The following is a 20,256-nucleotide window of genomic DNA, read 5'->3' as shown; positions in this document are numbered from 1 at the left end:
ATTAATTCTAACCAACTTAGAATTGAACCTATTGAATGTCAATTAGAAGCCGGAAAATTAGGAATTCCACCCGGATTACTTAATGCTAATTGAGAAATTTGATATTGCATGCTATTAGGTTACAATAATTAGAACCTTAGGACAATTTAATTGGTAGATCCAATTAAATTGGTTCGATGAAAATTGCATGTGATCAAGTAGTGATAGTCCAATGAATAAATTTTTTGGATAAGAAAGAAATCGAATGACCCAAGCTAAATTCTTTTATCATTGAAATTTCATATTTAACAAAACCCTCTTTTGAGTTCACCCTCTTGCTTCCTCACACTTGAAAATCTACATTATAAAATATTGGCAAAATCAATTGTCTCAAAGTCCTCCACTCCATGATCTTTACCAACTCATCCAAACAAACACAGTCCTGACTCTGCATACCTTTCCGAGAATGCGGTAACTCCTGTCTTCAATGCTTCGATTGCTCGCTCAAGCTCTGGGCTTATGTCTTCACTTCGTTGGAGCTCTAGATCGTCTTGAAAGACATTGATGTCTGCATCTTTCAATGCGTAGTAGAGATGAACTGTGAAGTTTTTTTGAGTGTCTTTACCTCTAAAACTTAAGAAAACATTGTACGTACAGTTTCCATGCTGAGCTTGGAACTTATGGGCCATAGCGTCCAATGCCATCAATGTTAATTGAAGGAAAGCTTTGAATTGTCTTGAAGTTGAGATGAAACAAAGCTCGAAATCACATCTTAGAATTTGAATATCTGTGGACCTCTTCCATCTTCATTTTTATAATTTTATTTTCGTCGTTAATTTTTTTTTTTTAAATTTTAGTCGTTAATTTTTAATTTTTATTTTTTAGTATTCTAAGTTTAAAAATAGTGCAAAGATGGTCAACACTATCTAGTTAAGGTTCCCATTTATTTTTACAAAAAATAGTGAGAAATTACATATCATCACATTTAGACTAACCTATAGATGTTCACGATTAAAAATGAGGACATAGGTTGGCGAATGTGTCATGTAATTTTTATCTGGACTGAAAAAAAGAAATAGTTCGACCCATTTTGATATTATTATTTGTGTTAAAAGTTCAATTGCAAAACTTTGAATTGCAAATGAGTCCATACAATGTGATGCTTCGTCATTGAGACTCTTTGTAATACATTTTTTAACTTCCAAAACTTTGTTATAATGATGAAAAGAAACCTATTTTTGTAATTGAAGTCCCAAAGAGATTTCACATTTTTACAATACATTATATCAAATAAATAACTTTGTGTGATTGTAATTATTTTAGACATAGTTCATGGTTTTTGCAAGTAGACTTTGTTCCTTTTTTTTTTTTAGTTTCTTTCAATTCATTAATTATTTTTCTACCAAAATAGGAACTACATCAGCACCTCCTTTTGATTTTGAAGTAGTATAGTAAAAGAAAAATATGAAAAGACAATTCTACCCTTAGTGGTGATGTTATGTAATTGATATATTTCATGGAAGTTATATCAGGTATGGATATATTTCATATCTATTTATTTTTTATCCTAGGACAATTAGTATCCATGTTTTGAAAAATCAAAACCCACCTAACAAACAATGATAAAATCTATCCATAACAAAACCCATCTCATGTTCTATGTTAAGAAAAAAAAAAGGAACATTCATGTACATACCACTTAATAGTAACAGTCAAAAGAAACCAAGGAGTTGAAGATGACCATCAACTAATCTCCCATCAGCAATCTCACGACCAAAAAGAGAGGGGGGGGGGGGGGGGGGAAGTCAACTTTGTACAAGGAAGGAATGTATTTACCTATTTAAGTTTGAAGTATAAGATCGCAATGATGGCAATAACAAGAACAGTAAGCATGCAGGAAATTGTCCACTTATTTTTGTTCATCCTCCTTGTCATATTGGTTAAAATTCTTTTGCTTCTGCCTACGTTATCATCCACACCATGAAGCTGCAAACAGACAAAGATTTAAAAGGAACAATTACATAATTCTGTTATATTCATTTCGGTGCTGACGAAAATTAAGGTGAAGGAAGATATATTTTTTAAATTTCCCAAATTTCAATAAGAAAAACAAACTACAGAATTGCAACTAAGGGAAGAGGAAAAATATTGAAACTGGTGTCAAAATGGCAGTCGAAAAAGTGTTTAAGGCTAATGAAATGCTGAAAGCAGAAAAAATATTTAAGGATGAGGGAGAGTAACTACAAAAGGAAAGACAAGGAAACTAACTAAAGCAAGATTTATTCACCGTTTCCAGCATAATGAAAAGGATTACCGTGTCATGAGCACCCAAAAGTGATTGTCTCTGTGAATGCAAGTCTTCCAGGATGGAGACACCAAGGTCTTCAGTTTCGAGCATAGTTCTTTGACTATCCTTAATCCTGTCACTCATATTGCCTAATCTCTCCGTTGTGGTCATTAGTCTAGTTCTTTGATCAGCTGAGACCTAAAGATTATGTTTCATCCTCATCGCCATTAGAAGATTGCTCCATAAATCCAGAGAGGAAGGGAAGATAAAGCAAACAGATACAAAAACTAAAATATTAGCGCATAAATCCACCTTTTAGCAAACTCCTCCCAAAAACATAAGTAATCAAATCAGTAGATGCTAACAAGTAAAAATAATTCCTAAACTGGCTATATTTGAGAATGTTTTGAGTCATGACATAAATACTTTTAACTGGTTAAAAGAACTGCCTATTATTCCACCATTCACTACAATTTATAAGCACTTTTAAAAAGCTAAAGCTTAAAGAAGTGCTTTTAAAGAAACAATTGATAAGTGGCTTATCAAATGCAATTTACTTAAACACTTCATACTCAACCTCTCATAACACATTTCTTTTCTTTAATTACACTCCACATGCTTTCTCCTAATAACTATTCTCTCAATAAACTTTTTCACTCCAGCTTTCTCGACACACACCTTATCTCAATAACTTCTAATCGCGCAGACTTTCCCAAACAACTACAAGTCTACAAGCAACAGTCAACCAATATATCGCTTGACCAAGTTTTCAATTCTTGATGGATGAGCAGAACTACAACTAACAAGTAATGATTTGAACAATTGTCAGAAGCTTATACCGCTAATGGTTTCTTGAACTCCGTTAAACAAAAAGTCACATAAATTTATTCACACACAAACAACTAAACAGCTTCAAATATTTTAAGAATCAATGCATTTTCCAGGATGTAGGATTAATCACGTCCCTGCATATGAAAACAATTTGTAAGAGGTCAAGCAACTAAATAAATCCATACATTGAGGGTATCAGCCAATCCAGATTCCAGCAACTCATCGCGCGCAGTTGCATTTACATTGCCAGATGTAATCCGTTTTACTTCACTTTTCAGATTGTTCAAATCTGATTTATATTCCCTTAGCCTAGCAAGAAGAACAATTTTAACACTGGGCTGCAAACTCCTCGCATCGAGATCCATTTTCCGAATCTAAAAAATTGCAATAAACTTTAAGTCAAATCCAATAATTTAGTTTAAAATTCCAATTCAATCAGTGCCAATAACTTGTACAAGTACCAGAGACTCGGCTTCATCAATACCACCTTTTATTTCAGAAAGCTTTTGCTTCTTCTGCTCTGAAGAATTAGAAAGAAAATCATAGTATTCAACACATATTGTAAGACAAAAACGAAGACAAGAAGAATTGGAGGGTGATAACTGATACCTCCGTCTAGGGCAGTGGCGGAGGTGCACTTTCTGGAAAGATTGGCAGAAAGTTCGCAGTATTGACGCTCGTATCTTTCGAATACCTCGCTCATGGTGTCCGGAGCTTAGAGAATTCCAGAGGGCAAGTGTTGAGGTTAGTGATTGTCTTAGAATTCAATGGATAGACGAAGAAGATAAAGAAAATTTGATAAAGCTGAAAAAGCTTTTTCTTTTGCACTGCACATAATTAAGAGAACAAACCTTATATGGATGGTGGTCGGAAAGGTCGGAAAATGTTGGAGATATTGCCGGGGAAGTAGGTCGGTGTGGCGGAAATGGAACGAGCAAAAATGGAAGCAAGCGTGTGTTGAACTTGACTTCGGTAAAAGAGAGAATTAATTTAAGGGGAAAAGAATTTAGTAATATTCCATTGGAATTTATATTACAATCATCGCATTCCAATTTACATGCGTCATAATTGTGTCATATGATTACTTATAAAAATAAATACATTTTAGGATAATTTTATTAAAAAAATATTCAAACTATTCATAAAATATAACAAAATTCATTCAACAATATAGAAATTGATAAAAAAAAAAAAAGGAAAAGTAACCAAATATATAAAAAACAATGTTTTTGTAGTTTATTTTATAAAGATAAATAGTTTTTTTTTCTATTTTTGAAAAACCTTTTTGTATTTTTTCAAAATTATATAGAGACTATATAAGGTGAATTATGCATGGTACCTTTTGCATGGGTGAGTACGACTCAATCAATACATATCTCTTGCTTCTAAATTTGAATTAAATAGATTTTTGAAGGTTGAAGTTATTTTGGCATGGACCGCTTGTTACAGATTCTAATGCTTTGAAAGTATTCAATCAGAGGCCGCTTAGAAAAGTTGATAGATTTGAGAAACTACTAGGAAAAACAAAGTTTTTTTTTTCTTTTTTTTTTTAGAAACAAATTTCTAAAGCCTTTTCTATAATCATTTTAATTTTTTGTTTTTGTTTTTTTTTTTCTGTTTTTTAAATTATTTTTTATAATCATTTTAATTTTTTGTTTTTGTTTTTTATAATTTATTAAAAAGAAGAATCATAACTTTGTTTTCTTTTTTAAAAGCAAAATATATTGTCTGAAAGCTTCTTTTTATCTACTTCGTAAATTTAAAACAATTCTCTTAATTTAAATATAAAATAAAAAATAAACTAGTTTCAAAACACATTTTTTTTCTAAAATTAATTTTCAAAACTAAAAGACATAAAACAAATAGATTATCAAACAAGTCCATTTCAAATACAAACATCACAAACCTAACCTAAACCTAAGTTTAATTTCCTAAATCCATAACTAAAAGACATGCTTCCATCTAATGAAGTACTAAACTTTCTATTCAACGGAGATCATCCATTTCATGACACAATCAATATCTATTAAACTCCAAAATAACATACAGGACTTTTCGAATCCCATTCTTTTATCTAAAACAAAAGGTTATAAATCAGGAAAAGATAACAGTTGTAGGTTTTGATACAGAAATTAGGTTGGTTGTTCTTGTTTAAAGTCGCGGTAGATGTGCCATTTCTGATACCTTTGAGGGCCTGCTAAAACAGGTCTAAGACGAGGCGAACTCGTGCATTCTGAACAGCAGCATCCTCTCAACTCGCTCACGCACTCTTTACAGCATCTGAAAACGAACACCACAAACGAATTCACTCCCTTATCAAATTCACGCAAAAGAGAGGCACTTATGATTAAAGAGAAGGAAGGAATATCACCAAAACATACGATGCAAACTTACAGAAATAGTAGACTGCAGTCAAGATTCGCACAATTACGATGCCTTAATTGAGAAACCTGGGAATTACAAATATAGCATCTGGCAAAAGCATTATTTCCGGAGAATTGAGGGGTACTGCATGATTCGGTTTCGGGGTTGTAGGCTGATGGAGGGAGTGAGAGTCGCGAGTCGAACACGAACAAATTTCCAACCCACTGCTTGCTACCTTCATCTTTTAGATAATTAGAGACTCCACCTTTTAAGGTGTAGAGGTTTTGAAACCCTCTTTCCCTGGCACAGTGATAGGAAAGAAATAATTATATCTTCATCTCACAGGCCATAACACCACCTATGGATTACCCACAGTTATTCAACGTATCTGTTACAGGCTGAATTACATCAATAATATAAAGGCTTCTCCACTTTTTGGCAAGACAATTACGCTGCAATATGTTAAATAGTTGTACAATTATAATTACTGAAGTTGTTAGGGAATATATAAATCTAGTTAGGGAGATGGAGATTAGGCATAATTTTGGGAGTTAGTAATCTTGAAGTAGAGATAACCCTTTCAAAAGGCTACCATCATTGCAAGTTCTCCTCATATCGCCATAGAATTTTAGTGCTGTTTTCTCATAACTAGAATCCTAATTCCTATCTATCAACGTGTACTAAACGTTATCAGGATTTGGGCATGGTCAATGAAAGCTGTATTTTCGTAAAATAAGAAAGTAGAAGAGAAATGAATCTTATAACCTAACTTCTACAGAAATTGAAGTTGTTTCTCAATTATCAAGCAAAAACTACAAATGCAAGTGTGTACTATATCGACTTTTCATGTTTTATCTGAGGAAGGAAAAGATGAGAAAACTGAGTTACCTTAGAATTGTCGAATATACATCACAACGGATACCCCCAGTGCAATACATCAATACCTCTGTCTTTTCTTTGTCAACATTTGCCAAAGGATCAGAAGCAGCATCCTAAAAAGGCATAAATTGGGACGAGGCAATAACATTAACAAACAGAAATCAACATGGTTCTTAATTAAAGCTCTTCAAGTTATCTTTCTTCTTTGTTTATTTTCCTAATCATAGAGAAAACAAATACAAAAGAAACAGTTATCCCCTCACAAAGTAGGGGGAAAAAGGCTGCGTTTTACTAGAAGGGTGTGAAAATGTGTACTAAACATTAATAAATTGAATTAATTACATGGTATCCAAATACCACAAAATTTACTCTGAAAATTGTTATAGATGAAATCATTAATGGATATGAGCACAAGGTATTATATTAGGATTTAATTTTGCAGGAGCAGTTGCTTTTGGCGACTGACTGGCTCGACGTCAACTCTTACAACACGGCACAGTTGGCATACCTTGGTTTGGGATAAACCAAAGGACGTGTACCTAAAGCTGTCCACAGTAGGCCGCTGAGCACCTTGGAAATGACCGATGTCCCACTCGTATCCTGAATATATGCAATTAAAAAGCACTTATAACAAAGTGAAGGGAATCAACCCTGCAACTAAAATAACTGTAAAATTTCCAAGGAAAGAACTGAAAATAAAATAACTGTTGTAAAGGAATGGTAGCCCAGGACTCCACCAGCCATAAAGTAACTTAGATGAGTATATTAACTGCATATTGTTACTTTCAAGGAATATTTAAATATGTGACAAGCAACTTTTACAAGAAAACTGAGTGAGAAGATTTTGGAAGAGAAGCGCACCATTTCTAATATCCAATAAAATATACTTTGTATCCCTCTTGCCATTCAATGTTTCCAATCTTTTTCTCCACTCAGATGGAGTTAGAGGAATTGCTCGCTTTGATGGGTCAAGTAAAGAAACATGTGAAAAATCTCCTTCCAACTGGGGAAAAGAAAGCTTACAAGTTAGCTGAATGTTCTCCTCACTCCCTCTGGATCAACAAATTAGAGGCTTAGAGCTAAGTCATTCAAACAGTTGTCTTGTACAGAAATGTATTAATCTTTTTTAAAAAAGAAACAGTAATTTTATTAGTAATAGAGCATCCACAGGAGAAGCAAATCAGGTCTACAAAGAGTAGACGAAGTCAAAAGAGAAAGCAAAGAAGAAACAAGAAACAATGAAAACAGAAGCTAACAAAGGAACAAGGCAGAAGAAAACAGCAGAAATAAGGGGAAATAGTCCAAGAAGCTACAATAAAGACCCCCCAATTGCTACAAATAACTTAAAAAGGGTCGTAAAAATGATTTTGAAAATGAGCACCAACAAGAAGCTTTGATCCTGATAATTTCCAAATGGCTCAACCATGAAGAGGAGTTATCTTAAAAAAGGCTATAGTTTCTCCCAACCAAAGCTACAGAAAAGGATGGCTCACTCATATTGAAAACAAACAGTTTGAGCACTCTACAAAGAGGGGGGAAAACCTAGAAATGAAGCAACAAAGAAAAAACAGTAAGTGAGATAACTAGCTAAAGGAAACGAGGGGTGCAACAATCTAACGGACTTAAACAATGAAATTCATCACAAAGAAAGTTATTTTGCTTACTTGTACAAGTGAGGGCTTATAACGCAACTTCAACTTTGGAAATGCATGGCCATCTATTGCTGGAGAAACTTGAACTAGGATATCCAAAAATCTGGGATCTTCTCTTAACCAGTTAGCATAAGCAAGAGCATGTTTTGATGGCCCACTGTACTGAACCAACAATTGTATGATTAGCATCAAAGCAAAACAGCAATGGATAGAAAATAGATAAGAGATGGTTAACAATTACGATGGATTGAGAAAGTAAAACTAGTGTCTTTAGGCATCTAATCTTGGTGTTTGAGATTCAAAGATTATATAGTATTATTTAACCGGAATTACAGAATAATATTCCACCTGTTTATGTATATTACTGTTCACAGGCATCTGAAAATCTGGAGGATTCAAAATGGAAAAAAAGATACGAAAAACAAAAAAGGCGAGCCGGCAAGAAGAAGTGCCCATAAATATCAATTTCCACCTCTTTTGCAGCACTCAAACAAACTAGAAATGCTGCTATCGTAAATAAAATTAGAATATAACCTTGAGAGTCAAATCAACTTTCTTTGCACTTTAAGCAATGATAGATAATTATGACAAGTTCTTGAGAAAATACATACACGATTTTAAAGCCAAACAATGTGGTAACTCGTGTTACTGCAATTCAATCCAAAACCGTTTTTCTCAATAGCAAGATCGGGAATTGACCCATTACTTCTTTAGGGAAGCCTTTGGGATGAAACCTAATGAGATGTTCGTCCCTATTGTATAAGATTCATGCCAGAAAAAAAAAGGGTGGATATCAATTCTTATCCACAAGATTCTCCATAGTTTGCCTTTCTAATCTTATATTTAACTATTTCCAAGCTCCCTCAGAGAGTTTCTATGGAGAACTCTAAACTCAAACTTCAGAGTAAAAAATCAGAGAAAGCATACAGAATGTATAGGTATGTGAATGACTCTCATCCAGAAAGACAGGAATACATGGAAATTACCTGTGCGTTAATTCCCTGTTCATTTAGGTAGATTCGGCCATGTATATCCAAGTCCTAATAAAAAACGGAAGCGTACATTACAAATTATCCCCATAACTAATTACGAAAATCAAAATTTCAAAGTTTTGTTAAGAACAACTATGGATTAAATATACTTGGAGGAAGAAAAAAGAGACTAGAAACTACCCTCATGAAGTAGAGATGCTTTGAGACCTCAGCTTGGGGATCTTCAATGAACACAAAATGGTAGAAATTAACAACTACAAAATCTTCCTCCGAAATCTGAGGAAGGAGCTGACGATGCTCCTCGCTTGGCCCTAAATTTGATAAAGAGACCGAATGAACGGTGTTGGAATGAGTTAGAGAAGCCGAGGAAACTGCAATTATTTGCCTTGGCTTCCATTTCCCGCGGCGGAGAGGAAGCTTACAGGCGGCAACAGTGAAACCGATAGAACAGAAAATGGTTGGTCTATGGATAAGAGTGATTGTGGGCGTGTGCGCCCCATGAGCAACGTTCCACATCGTCAGTAACGGTGGCAATGGCAGCTGCAGAGTAATCGGAAGCTACCGAGCATTCCCATAGGAATGGTGGTGGTTTCACTTCGCCCAATCTCCAACATATTAAAATATATTGATTATTGAAATTTTCGAATTTTCAAAATAATAATGAAAATAAGTTTTCGAGGTTGCTTCCATCTTCATTTTATTTTTCTTACTTATAATGGACACCAGTTTGGAGACAAATGATTAAGGGTAATTATAATAAGTAACAATTTTTAAAATAATTATTAAGTATGTAGTAATATTTTTAAAAAATTGCAAATATAACAAAGTGTATCAGTCATAGAGTTCTATCGTTGATAGACTCTTATGGTTTATATAGATCGACATTTGTGCTACATGATTTATCAGTGATGGACTCCTATCACCGATAGATTTTGACAGATTTTGCTATATTTGCAATTTTTTTAAAATGTTGCTATATACTTAATTATTTTGAATATAATTGCTACATTTGCAATTATCTCAATGATTAATCATGTAGCAAAATTTTAAAAAAATTGCGATGACAAAAATTAAATTATATTATAAATATTATTATCGCTGATAGTTTTATATTGTAAATATTATTATCACCGATAGTTTAGAATTTTGATAGATATGTTTTAATAGATATATTTGATTTTGATATTTAATCTTTGAATTTTATAAAATTAGTCATTAATATGTAATTTTGATAAATTTAAGTATTCAACTTAATGAAAAATACACTTTAAAAAAAGAAATAAATAACGCGATAAACCAATCCAATCCGAAGATCATATTCATAGTAAAAGAAATATTTATAAAGGTTATTTCCAATGCCAAAAGTCAAATGAATATCAAAGAAAAAGTTAAATTATTGTCTCTTTTTACCCACTTTGAAGAGCTGAGAGATTCAAACTTGTAAGAGTCTTGATCATACATCTTCATTATTTAACGACTAGATAGACTACAAATTAATAGAATTAATTGTAATAACATAATAAATATAAAATTAAAATTTTAGAGACCTTGGACATTTTAGAGTAGAACATTTGTGACAAGGGGAGATATGCGAGTATAACATCCCTTTTAGTACAAAATTTGAAAAGAAGGGAGTTCGGACCTCCAACTTCTTATACTTATTCATTAGAGCAAGGAGGAATATCTAAATTTCTCATTTGTAATTTTTTCTTTTATGATATCAACTGGGGTATAATCATCATATTTGAATTCCTTACAACCACTACATGGTATAAACTTACTAGAGTTGCCAAAAACAAATTTTGGTAATTTTTACTACCAAACCAACAATATACAAGATTAACTTCCTGCGAATCTCATTCAAATCAAAAGTTAATCATGATTTTATTTCAAAGATGGGAGGGGAGGGATCGTCCATAAATGTCCCAACAGTAAAAAGTTCTAATTGAGGAAATCAACATCAGTGTTGTTAAATCAGAGAATTGAGGATATGCTTAGAATGTGGTGTTATTGTGTAAGCAAGCAACATTGGAACTTTTTAGTCTGAGTTGAAGCATGGCTGCCATTCAAGTGTCTCACCTGCAAACATTGGAACGATATCCCCAAAAGGAAATGTGAAAGACTTTGGAACCTGCCATGGAGCCTTTTGCAGTGTAATTTTTGAGGTGTTTCTGGGGAGTCCATAGAAGTCGGGTCCATTGAAACTTGTAAATGCTTCTAGTTTATCAAGAGCACCCGCCTTGGCAGAGAAAAAGGAACCAAAAAGGGAAAAGAACGATGATTATTTGATAAAGATGAAGTGATTCAAATTATTAGCGTAATAAGAAACAAGATGGTATACCTCTTCAAACACCTTTGCATATAATGATAAGGCAATAGGGGCACTGTATATACCAGCACAACCACATGAACTTTCTTTCCTTCGTCTCTCGTGTGGAGCACTGTCAGTTCCGAGGAAGAACTTTTTACTTCCACTAGTTACAGCTGACACAATTGCCTGCCCTAGATGAGAGGAAAGGCGTGAGCACAAATGAAGAAATAATCATCTTTCTTTTGGGGGATTCTCACGTTTCATGAAGAAAAGTCCAAACAAAAAAAACTCACAAGGTATTAAATCTTAAGAAGGTGATAACCATGGCTTGAACTCATTCACTCAAAGCCTTTTATAACTAAATTGACCACTAGGCCAACTTCAGTGATTCTAAGATAAATGACGAATATCAAAAGCCAGCTTATGTAGAGACTAATCCATCCTAACCTCCAAAAATCTTCTAACTTCGATAAGAGTATCTAATAATTGTAAGGATAATTTTTTTTTCATGAAGGCTACTGATACAGTCATACAAGAACACGTGTGAGGAAAATATGAAGAAAAGCACAAAACATAGTTGGAACATACTGTGAGTCTCTCTTTTGAGTACTGGAAGACAGTAATTATGTGGCTGCAGTCCTCCTTGAAATAGAGAATTCCTGTTGAGAAGAAGATGTTGTGGAGTGACAGTTGCCGCTAGAAGCGCTGTAAAGTATTTTAAAAGTCATATATTGGTAAGCATAATTGACAATAAAAAATGATACCAATGGACGACAAAACGAAAGAGGGATAACTAACAAAACACTTCAATGAAAATAATGAAGTATAAATACCATGTTCGCAAGACAAAACAAACTTAGCAGCATTTGCAGTAGTAATATGCTCCATCACCACCTTCAGCTTTGGAAGCCTCTCAATCAGGGGTTTCAACACAGTTTCAATGAAGACCTTCTCACGATCAAACATGTCAACATCAGGATTTGTTACCTCGCCATGAACCTACAGAGAGATATCTCTTTTTAAATTAACAAGAAAAAAGAATGCACTGCTTCTCTATATATTGGACGAATAAACAAAGCGTTCCTATCAGCAAACTACCAACAGAGGCATGTCCTGTTCAACCATCTCCTCAAGAACAGGTAGACACTTCCCAAAAAGATCTGTAACACCATCTTGGGAATTGGTCGTAGCACCGGCAGGATACAATTTTACAGCATAAACAGCCCCACTTTTTCCTGTCAATCCATCATCATGTTAGAAAAAAGAATAGAATACAACCTCAAAAAATCACTAAATATAAGTTAGATACAAAGAGAAGTACTGAAACTAGAAGATCTCTTCCAAAAATTCTTGTTGAAAGCAAAGACTTACTTGCAAGCTTGATCTCGTTTGGGCTCATTGTATCTGTCAAATAAAGGGTCATAAGAGGAATAAAGTTGCTATTGGACGGTAACGCTTTCAAGATAGAATCCCGATACGCCACAGCAGCAGCTGTGGTAGTGATGGGTGGCTTCAGATTTGGCATCACAATAGCCCTTCCAAAGGTACTTGCACTGCATATTAATAGTTCAGGACAAGAATGAACTATTGAAAACATAGCTAAGCCATCTACGATATACATGTTAAAATAGAATGTCTCATGTGGTTGCTTGACATGTCAATTATGATATGTTTAGGAGTGATTTCAAAACTGTTGTCATCTTCAAAATCACCCATAAACATATCTCAATCAATGAAAAGCAACTCAATTCTGGGTTTTACACTTTTAAACATGATTTTTATACAACTAAAATTGACTATGTATGATTCAAAGCATGAATTAGAGTGACTTAAACTTGACAAAAGTGATTTTAATCGTTTCAAAACCACTACCAACATGTACAAAGAATAAATGATAAACTTACCTGTGAGGAAGAACCGCTTTTAAGAGATCACCATCACGAAGATGAAGATGCCAATCATCAGGCTGGGTAAGTGTGAGCTGCATTTTTGGCCCTTGACGCCTTATGAACTTAACCCCTTCAAACTTTTGTGCAGGTGATTTCAGTGGCTACCATCAACAATGTAGCAATCAGTGAAATGAAAGCAGAGATCCGATTTAAGTTTAGTAAATTGTCATTGGTTAAGGAAACTACGAAAATATCACACCGACGATGATGCTCAAAGTACATCCTACAATGCTTGAACTATAAAATGCCACATGAACGTTGCTCGAAGAAAAGTTGATGACAGACAACAAAATGAACCAAATACAAATTGAATATAAATAGATTGGATTTTATTGATAACTAAAGCATATGTACTTGGAACGGAAGGACCAAAGTCTTTGTCATAGTAAAATCCAGAGACAACCTTGAGCCTTCTTTAAAAATGTTTTTTCTTCTGTTCAAATGAAAACATAAAATCAGAGATAACAGATGCACAACCAAACGCCGCCGTCGTTGATTTGTTTTCGTAGGTTACCTAGCGCCGCTGCAGCTTGTTGCCCGGAGAAGAAGGAGAAGAAGAACTGGGAGACGTCCCACGAGCTGTTCGTGGGTCAGATGAACTTGTAGATCTGCTACCGCGAGGACGGAGTAGGAAGAGCCACCACGGTCCGGCTCTTTGTGATTGAGTTGGACCGCCTGAGGAATGCCGGAGACGATGGATTCGCCGTCAGGTGGTTAGAGGTTGAGGAAAGATGGGATGGGTAATTAAATAAATAAGACTAAATTGAAGCCCTTACTAACAAGGTTTGAAATATGGTGTTAATTGGAGATTATATCCATAAAAATTTCAAGAAATTTTTATGAATGTTGTTATAATTCATTAACCAAAATTTGAAGCTTAATTGGACTATAATGCACATTTTTAATTGTCATTTTTTATAAAATGATTAACATTTAGTTTTCTATGGTAAGTGTTTGTCTAAATGTTTGTGCCATTGCGCGTGTGAGTGCATATATTTAATGAAGAAAATAACTTTGTTTAAGAAGGTTAAATCACGTGAAAATGAAAGTTTTGGACGTATAGAGAAGAATTTATATCGTTTCAATTTTGAAGTGAAATGATGTAAAAATTTAAAGAAAAAAAAGTATGAACAAGGGTTCAAATCAAATCTAGTTTTTTCTTCTTTTTTTTATTAAATTTGTTTAAAAAATTAGAGTTTTTTTAATAAGATAAAATCGAAAACCGAAAAAAGTTAGAAACTGGAAAAAATGATACAATTAAAAATTTTCATCCTAAATATAAATAAAAAATGACATTTAACACATGAAACTATACAATTTTGTTTAATTAAAAGTTAAAATCATGAAACTGAAAGAAAAAAGATATAGTATATTTTTTAAATACTTAGAAAGTTAATCTAAACATACATTTTGACGATGTGATAATATATAGATAAAAAAAATTACTATAGTAATACATACTCTTTCCATTAAATATTTGATACATCTTATAATAATATATTAGTTTATGTTTATTCACGATTGTTAAATGTTTCTTTCTTATAATAAGTTTAAAGAATAAAGTAGTAAAAAAATTATCCATACTATTGTACTAAAATTTGTGTCTAAATCCTACTTTTAGTTCCATGACAATCACATCATTCAAGACTCAAGTCTCAATTTTCATCCAACATTGAAGTAGAGTTTTACTTTTGGAATGTTGATGTAAAGTCAAATGCAATAATGATGCAATTTAGTAGGGTGTTGTAGGTTGGGTTGGATTGGTTCGATTTTAGAGATATTTTAGGTTTAATGCTATGTTTCGGGTTGTATATCACGTTAACCCAAACTAAACCTTTTTATTTATGAACTCAAACCAAATCAACCCATATATAGGAAACAGATTGCATTGGTTCGATTAGATAAAATCGTTCAACAGTGTTACATAATTCTTTTACCTAGAACCTCAAATGCAAAAGGTTTAATGATCTAATAAAATTGAAACACATAAAGCAACTAATTAATGTTCGTGAAATAAAAAGAGACATGAACTCAATTTGATGAATAAAATGAGCTTGACTTACTTCACAAAAACACAAGACTTGTTATCATATATACACTCTTTGGGGTAGTTTTAAGTTTAGTTATCAAGTTTTGAGTCTGGTTTCAAATTAATCTTTAAACTTCGAAAAGTATCAATTTTACAGTTGAGATTTGTGTTTTGTTTTAGTTCGATTCTTAGATTTCAAGATTTTACACATTTAACCTCGAAGTTTTTCTTAAATACTCACTTTCATTTGTTGACATTAATATCTATGAATTGATTTAAAATAACGATGAAGTAAAATTTTAAATTTAATTTTAATAATGATGAAAAAGAGCGAAACCTGTTTTTCTTTTGCCAATCAAGTATACGGCATCCACCATGCTTAGACCCTTCTTAACCGTTAAACATAATTTACTATAATTATTTTATATTAATTAACATATTAAGACTAAAAGCACGAAAATATGAATATTTAATAAAATACCGAGGTTACAATCGTAAAATTTGAAATTAAAGAAACAATTAAAACAAACTAAAATCTCAAAAAAATAACATTGTAACTAAATTGAAATTAGACTTGGAACTTAGAAAATAAATATATAACATTTTAAAATATGTGGATCAAATGAAAATTAGACACTAAACTAAAAACTCAAAAACAAAAAAGATGTTTATTAGTTTCTTTTTTTCTCATTTAGCCATTAAATTTTCTCTTTCCCATTCTAATCTTCTTCATTTCTCCAATCCCCTCATCCTCATTTCCATTGTTTTCTTCGACTTTTTTCTTTCAACTTTCTTTATCACCGTTAAGATGTTAGAAAAGTTTGTGTATCACTAAATCAATCAAGAACTTCATAAATGACTATCGTTTCCTTTTTCTTAATTAGTTAAACAATTATGAAGTGAGAGATTGAAGATACGAAACAATCGATATTCAGTATATCATCCATTAGAATTGTACATCATGTACTTATATTAGGTAGAATTTTTCTTTTTTTCGTTTTTCACTGTTAGATCATCAAACTTACGATTATTAGTCATTTAAAATAATTCTTTAAATATTAATTTCGACTTAGAATAATAAACATGTTGGTTGCATGTTATATATTATTGTGTTCTAAAGTTGTCATATTCCCTTCTTTGGCCATTGTTGGAGTAATATGGCTTTATCATGTCATTTGATTCGCTATTGTCTCTTGGTTGGTGGCCTAACTCACTCTCTTCATCTCTTTTTAGAGATAGAGAGAATAGAGTGTTTACTTTTTAATGACAAGTGTTGTAATATATTGAAGAAAACAAAAAACACACCACTTTTAAATTGGTGCTATACGATTATTTTTACCATTTTAAAGTCATATTTTCAGAAGAAGATCTCAACTAACATTTTGTAACATACGTACATTAAATTTTGTTGTTATTGTTATCTATAGATCTATTTGACTAAAGACGATTTCTAATATCAAATTGTTTAATGTATTTGGATGCATCAGCTTGGACTTTACTCATACTTTTTCATCTCTTTTCAATCACACAATACTAGTGTCTATACACAGGTAGATACAATTCGAGATGAGTCTGTATAAGTATATATATATTTTTTCTAATAACATATATGCTAATTATAAATGTTTTCAATTTTTATTTTAATTTTTTTAAAAAAATTAATTAGTTCATCCACACTCTTTTGAAAATAGATGCTCAATACAAATTAGGTATATTATTGATTCTCCCGTGAATTCAACTTCAAGTAGATGATACAAAACTTAGGTATTTTGGTCAAGGAATCACACTTTACAACAGTCGAACTATGTTTCACTTTGATAACGAGTACATTAATTCAACCATTTTCAACTTTTTACATTATATCTCAATTGAACTATTTTGAATCTTACTGTTCTTTTGTAACATTTTTTTCTTCTTTCTTTGGGGTTAATTTATCTCTAACCCTTATTGGTTTATATTAATGAATGGAAACTAAGATATGATTAGAGTATTGAAATGTGTCAATCTAATTATGATATATTGATAGACTTCCGAATCGTATCTTTATTTTTTAAAAAGAAAAAAAGAAAAAGAAAATAGTGGATAAATATAATGAAAGTTGGATAGAAAGTAAGAAGTGCTAACTCTAAAAGTCATTGTATGCTTTTCAAATTACTATTTACAAGCATTTAACTTTCCTAAGAAGAAATACCTTTCAAGTTTTTTCCAAAAGCGAAAAAAGGAAACGTCACTTCACATATAAAACCAAACTAGAGAAAGTAGAAAAAACAAATCTCTCTTCAAATTATCCAAAATGCCTCTTCTTTATATTTATATATATATATTTATATATATATATATATATATATATTTATATTTAAGTTTAGACTAATTTAAAAAATTTCCATTTCTATAGTTATATTATTAAAAAAATAATTTTAACAGATAACGATAAAAATATAACAAATTTTATCGATGGTAAACTTCTATCAGTGATAGATATGATAGGTTCTTGTGATCTATCATTAATAGACCAATATTTGCAACATGGTATATCTAATAGACTTTAACAGATTTTGTTATATATGTTTAAAAAAAAATTTAAATGTTGTTATTTGTGTTTATATTTTGGATTTTGTTATATTTACAATTATCTCGTCCAATGATTGATACTATATATTAAATTTTTTATGGACGAAGAAAGAAGTTATACAATGTAATACACATTTTGCATTCCAAAAATCAACTGTTCGGATATATCATTCCATGAGTATTAAACTCGACAAAACCACACCAAATAACATAGTCGGAAAATCATTTAAACTAAAAACAAGAAAAGGATTATACGTATATACACATACATACAAAGAAAGATAATAATTTAAAGTAAGAATACGTATATTAGTAATTCCAAAGGGGAGGAGGAGGAGATGGATGAAGTTGGTATTGGTCATAATTAGAGGCCGGTTTATTATTATTATTATTATTAGTAGTAGTAGTAGTAGAAAAGAATTGGGTTTGTTTAATCTCTTGAAAATCCGGCAACCAAAAGAAAGCGTCGTCGTTTTGATGATAATCGTACTCCTCCATCTCCGTTGAATTGGAGAAGCAGGTCACGTGCAAATTAGCAGCATCTGACTCCTCCGTTAATGGAGGAAGAAGATGAACACAGGAAGAGGATGAACTCTCTGCCATCATTATTTCATCGTTTCCTTTCTTTGCCATTGAGCTCTCACTCTTCTGGAAGATTCTACATATTACCCATTCCTTCGTCTGCACCCAATTTCAAAAAAAAAAAAAAAACAAAAAAAACAAAAAACAAAAAACAAAAGACAAAACCTATAATTTCTTGCCAATTTGGTCCTTTACTCAACTTTGAAAAGTTTTCCATTTACTTTACTCCCTCTTTGGTTTCAATTTAAATAATCAAATTTAGATTGTGTTAGCAAATGATTAGGTGTACTATCCCCAATGTTTTTCACCTTTTATTTATACATGGTAAAAAGTAAATTAACAAAAATAATTTAAATTCAAAAGAATATAAATTACCACGTGGCAGAATTTTATTGGGCAGTATGGGCATGATCATCTAAGTTTTTTTTTTTAATTTAAAAAAAAAAAAAAAAAAAAAAAAAGAGAAGTCGATAAATTGTAAGTACAGCATTTTTCTTCTTTTAAATTTAGGTAAGAAGTTAAAAGTGATTAAATAAAAATAAAAACTATTGTAAATAAGTTGTAAAAAAAAAAAAATACTATATTTAAAATTTTATTCATATAAATTAGTCAAATTTCATAAATTCTATAACTGGGAGAAATTTATAAATTTATTTAAAAAACTGAAACTTTAGTCTTTGAAAAATCTTCATAATATTAAACAAAGAATTTAAGAAGAAAAAAGATTGTACCTGAGATGATGAACTAGTAGGAAGAAGATGATGTTGAGAATAAGGAGGAGGAGAAGAAGAAGAAGAAGAAGAATGATTATTGGAATGTAATCGATATTCATGCATCACCCAATTAGATTTATGTCCTCTTGGAGCTCTTCCTTTATAAAACACCAAAGTTTTCTTCATCCCCACAATATTATTATCATTATTTCTCCCTTTCAATATCTCTTTATCTTTCCCTGTTGCCTTCCAATACCCTGCTGCTGTTGCTCGATTTGTCCTCAACCCCGTTGGATACTTCCTATCTCTCACACAATAAAAGTACCATTCTTTTTCCCCCATTTTAGCCCTCCCTGCCAACAAACAAAACCAAAAACACCCGATCGTAACCATAATCGATCAAATCGTTCTTATTATAACATAGTACTCTGATGATCTTTTGTCTTTACCTGGCAAATCCCAGGGCTCGCATTTGTTGAGATCCACTTCGGCGATGGCCGGAGATGAGAAGGTGGAGGAGAGGACTTTAGGGGATAGGTAGTGTGTGATGAGCTCTTCGTCCGTCGGATGGAATCGGAATCCAGGTGGCAGTTCCATTTGATGATGGGGGAATTGATCAATTTCAATTCCCAAGTTTTTGGTGGTGGGGAAAAATGAAACAGAGGGGCTTTTTGTAGACTTAGACACACAAAAACAAAAGGGGGGGTTTAGTGGCTAAATTTTTATATATGAGCTGAGGATGGAAATTTTCAAACAACTTAATCTTTGTTATATAATAAAAGCCTTGTTTGTGACTCTTTTTTTTTTTTTATTGTTCTTCTTGACTTGGAACATTTTACCTTGTTTATATAAGGTTCAAATTTTATCATCCCTTTTTCTTAATGGATTAATGCTAATTGATAAAGGGGATTTTTATGTCAAATCTTATCCGACTATACATGTACTCTAGTTTTCTATTATTCTTCATGCTTTCTTTATTTCTTTTGTTCGGCTCCTCGAAATACATTCTTCTTTATCCTTTATAATCGAGTAATATGTAACATACGTATTGCAATTTTCGTCCTTTAATGTAAAAATTTCTACTTTAATAAAAAAAAATTTATCAAATTTGATTAAG

General features: G+C 32.1%; 4 protein-coding genes across 7 annotated transcripts; all 4 read right to left on the bottom strand.

Moving 5' to 3' along the window:
• Nucleotides 1-1,615: 1,615 nt before the first annotated feature.
• LOC103486987 (vesicle transport v-SNARE 13-like) lies at nt 1,616-4,110 on the bottom strand. The gene is made up of 6 exons (XM_008445169.3): nt 3,949-4,110; nt 3,707-3,811; nt 3,559-3,617; nt 3,283-3,471; nt 2,294-2,464; nt 1,616-1,965 (listed from the first exon to the last, which is right to left on the bottom strand). The coding sequence occupies exons 2-6, from the start codon at nt 3,798-3,800 to the stop codon at nt 1,816-1,818; spliced, it is 663 nt and encodes a 220-aa protein (XP_008443391.1). The 5' UTR covers nt 3,801-3,811; nt 3,949-4,110; the 3' UTR covers nt 1,616-1,815.
• Nucleotides 4,111-5,060: 950 nt separating this feature from the next.
• On the bottom strand, nt 5,061-9,597 carry LOC103486986 (rhodanese-like domain-containing protein 8, chloroplastic). 2 transcript variants are annotated; one of them, XM_008445168.3, is made up of 8 exons: nt 9,165-9,597; nt 8,979-9,032; nt 8,005-8,154; nt 7,202-7,343; nt 6,849-6,940; nt 6,350-6,453; nt 5,492-5,761; nt 5,061-5,377 (listed from the first exon to the last, which is right to left on the bottom strand). In XM_008445168.3, the coding sequence occupies exons 1-8, from the start codon at nt 9,498-9,500 to the stop codon at nt 5,230-5,232; spliced, it is 1,296 nt and encodes a 431-aa protein (XP_008443390.2). In that variant the 5' UTR covers nt 9,501-9,597; the 3' UTR covers nt 5,061-5,229. The 2 variants fall into 2 exon arrangements, with proteins under 2 accessions (XP_008443390.2, XP_050939880.1); XM_051083923.1 differs by having other exon boundaries at nt 8,005-8,149; nt 9,165-9,314.
• Nucleotides 9,598-10,843: 1,246 nt separating this feature from the next.
• LOC103486989 (dihydroorotase, mitochondrial) lies at nt 10,844-14,196 on the bottom strand. Of its 3 annotated transcripts, none has more exons than XM_008445172.3 (9): nt 13,759-14,196; nt 13,599-13,677; nt 13,200-13,345; nt 12,667-12,848; nt 12,394-12,530; nt 12,129-12,294; nt 11,884-12,000; nt 11,326-11,486; nt 10,844-11,223 (listed from the first exon to the last, which is right to left on the bottom strand). In XM_008445172.3, exons 2-9 carry the CDS (start codon nt 13,626-13,628, stop codon nt 11,023-11,025), a joined length of 1,140 nt encoding a protein of 379 aa, XP_008443394.1. In that variant the 5' UTR covers nt 13,629-13,677; nt 13,759-14,196; the 3' UTR covers nt 10,844-11,022. The 3 variants fall into 3 exon arrangements, with proteins under 3 accessions (XP_008443394.1, XP_008443396.1, XP_008443395.1); XM_008445174.3 differs by having other exon boundaries at nt 13,648-13,677; nt 13,759-14,030; XM_008445173.3 differs by lacking the exon at nt 13,599-13,677 and having other exon boundaries at nt 13,759-14,030.
• A 3,763-nt stretch (nt 14,197-17,959) lies between these two features.
• Nucleotides 17,960-19,957, bottom strand: LOC103486988 (NAC domain-containing protein 100-like). The gene is made up of 3 exons (XM_008445171.3): nt 19,589-19,957; nt 19,158-19,492; nt 17,960-18,525 (listed from the first exon to the last, which is right to left on the bottom strand). Exons 1-3 carry the CDS (start codon nt 19,734-19,736, stop codon nt 18,154-18,156), a joined length of 855 nt encoding a protein of 284 aa, XP_008443393.2. The 5' UTR covers nt 19,737-19,957; the 3' UTR covers nt 17,960-18,153.
• Between the last annotated feature and the right edge of the window lie 299 nt (nt 19,958-20,256).

The sequence above is a fragment of the Cucumis melo genome, chromosome 4 (genome assembly GCF_025177605.1).
Source record: "Cucumis melo cultivar AY chromosome 4, USDA_Cmelo_AY_1.0, whole genome shotgun sequence".
Lineage (NCBI taxonomy): Eukaryota > Viridiplantae > Streptophyta > Magnoliopsida > Cucurbitales > Cucurbitaceae > Cucumis > Cucumis melo.
This window is presented reverse-complemented; position numbering and strand designations above follow the sequence as displayed.

Bases quoted from the DNA above. Each gene is read 5' to 3' on its own strand.
- LOC103486987 (XM_008445169.3), bottom strand. From the start codon at position 3,800: ATGAGCGAGGTATTCGAAAGATACGAGCGTCAATACTGCGAACTTTCT. The intron at 3,472-3,558 runs GTACTTGTACAA...GCAATTTTTTAG, and splicing joins TTGATGAAGCCGAGTCTCTG to ATTCGGAAAATGGATCTCGA. The intron at 2,465-3,282 runs GTATGGATTTAT...CATAATCTTTAG, and splicing joins GATTGGCTGATACCCTCAAT to GTCTCAGCTGATCAAAGAAC.
- LOC103486986 (XM_008445168.3), bottom strand. From the start codon at position 9,500: ATGTGGAACGTTGCTCATGGGGCGCACACGCCCACAATCACTCTTATC. The intron at 8,155-8,978 runs GTAATTTCCATG...TTGTTGGTTCAG, and splicing joins AACAGGGAATTAACGCACAG to TACAGTGGGCCATCAAAACA. The intron at 6,941-7,201 runs GTGCGCTTCTCT...GCATATATTCAG, and splicing joins TTTATTGGATATTAGAAATG to GATACGAGTGGGACATCGGT.
- LOC103486989 (XM_008445172.3), bottom strand. From the start codon at position 13,628: ATGACAAAGACTTTGGTCCTTCCGTTCCAA. The intron at 13,346-13,598 runs GTACATATGCTT...TGTTGATGGTAG, and splicing joins CTTTGGTCCTTCCGTTCCAA to CCACTGAAATCACCTGCACA. The intron at 11,487-11,883 runs GTATGTTCCAAC...CCTCTCATCTAG, and splicing joins ACTCAAAAGAGAGACTCACA to GGCAGGCAATTGTGTCAGCT.
- LOC103486988 (XM_008445171.3), bottom strand. From the start codon at position 19,736: ATGGAACTGCCACCTGGATTCCGATTCCATCCGACGGACGAAGAGCTC. The intron at 19,493-19,588 runs GTAAAGACAAAA...GTTTGTTGGCAG, and splicing joins CGAGCCCTGGGATTTGCCAG to GGAGGGCTAAAATGGGGGAA. The intron at 18,526-19,157 runs GTACAATCTTTT...AATTGGGTGCAG, and splicing joins CTACTAGTTCATCATCTCAG to ACGAAGGAATGGGTAATATG.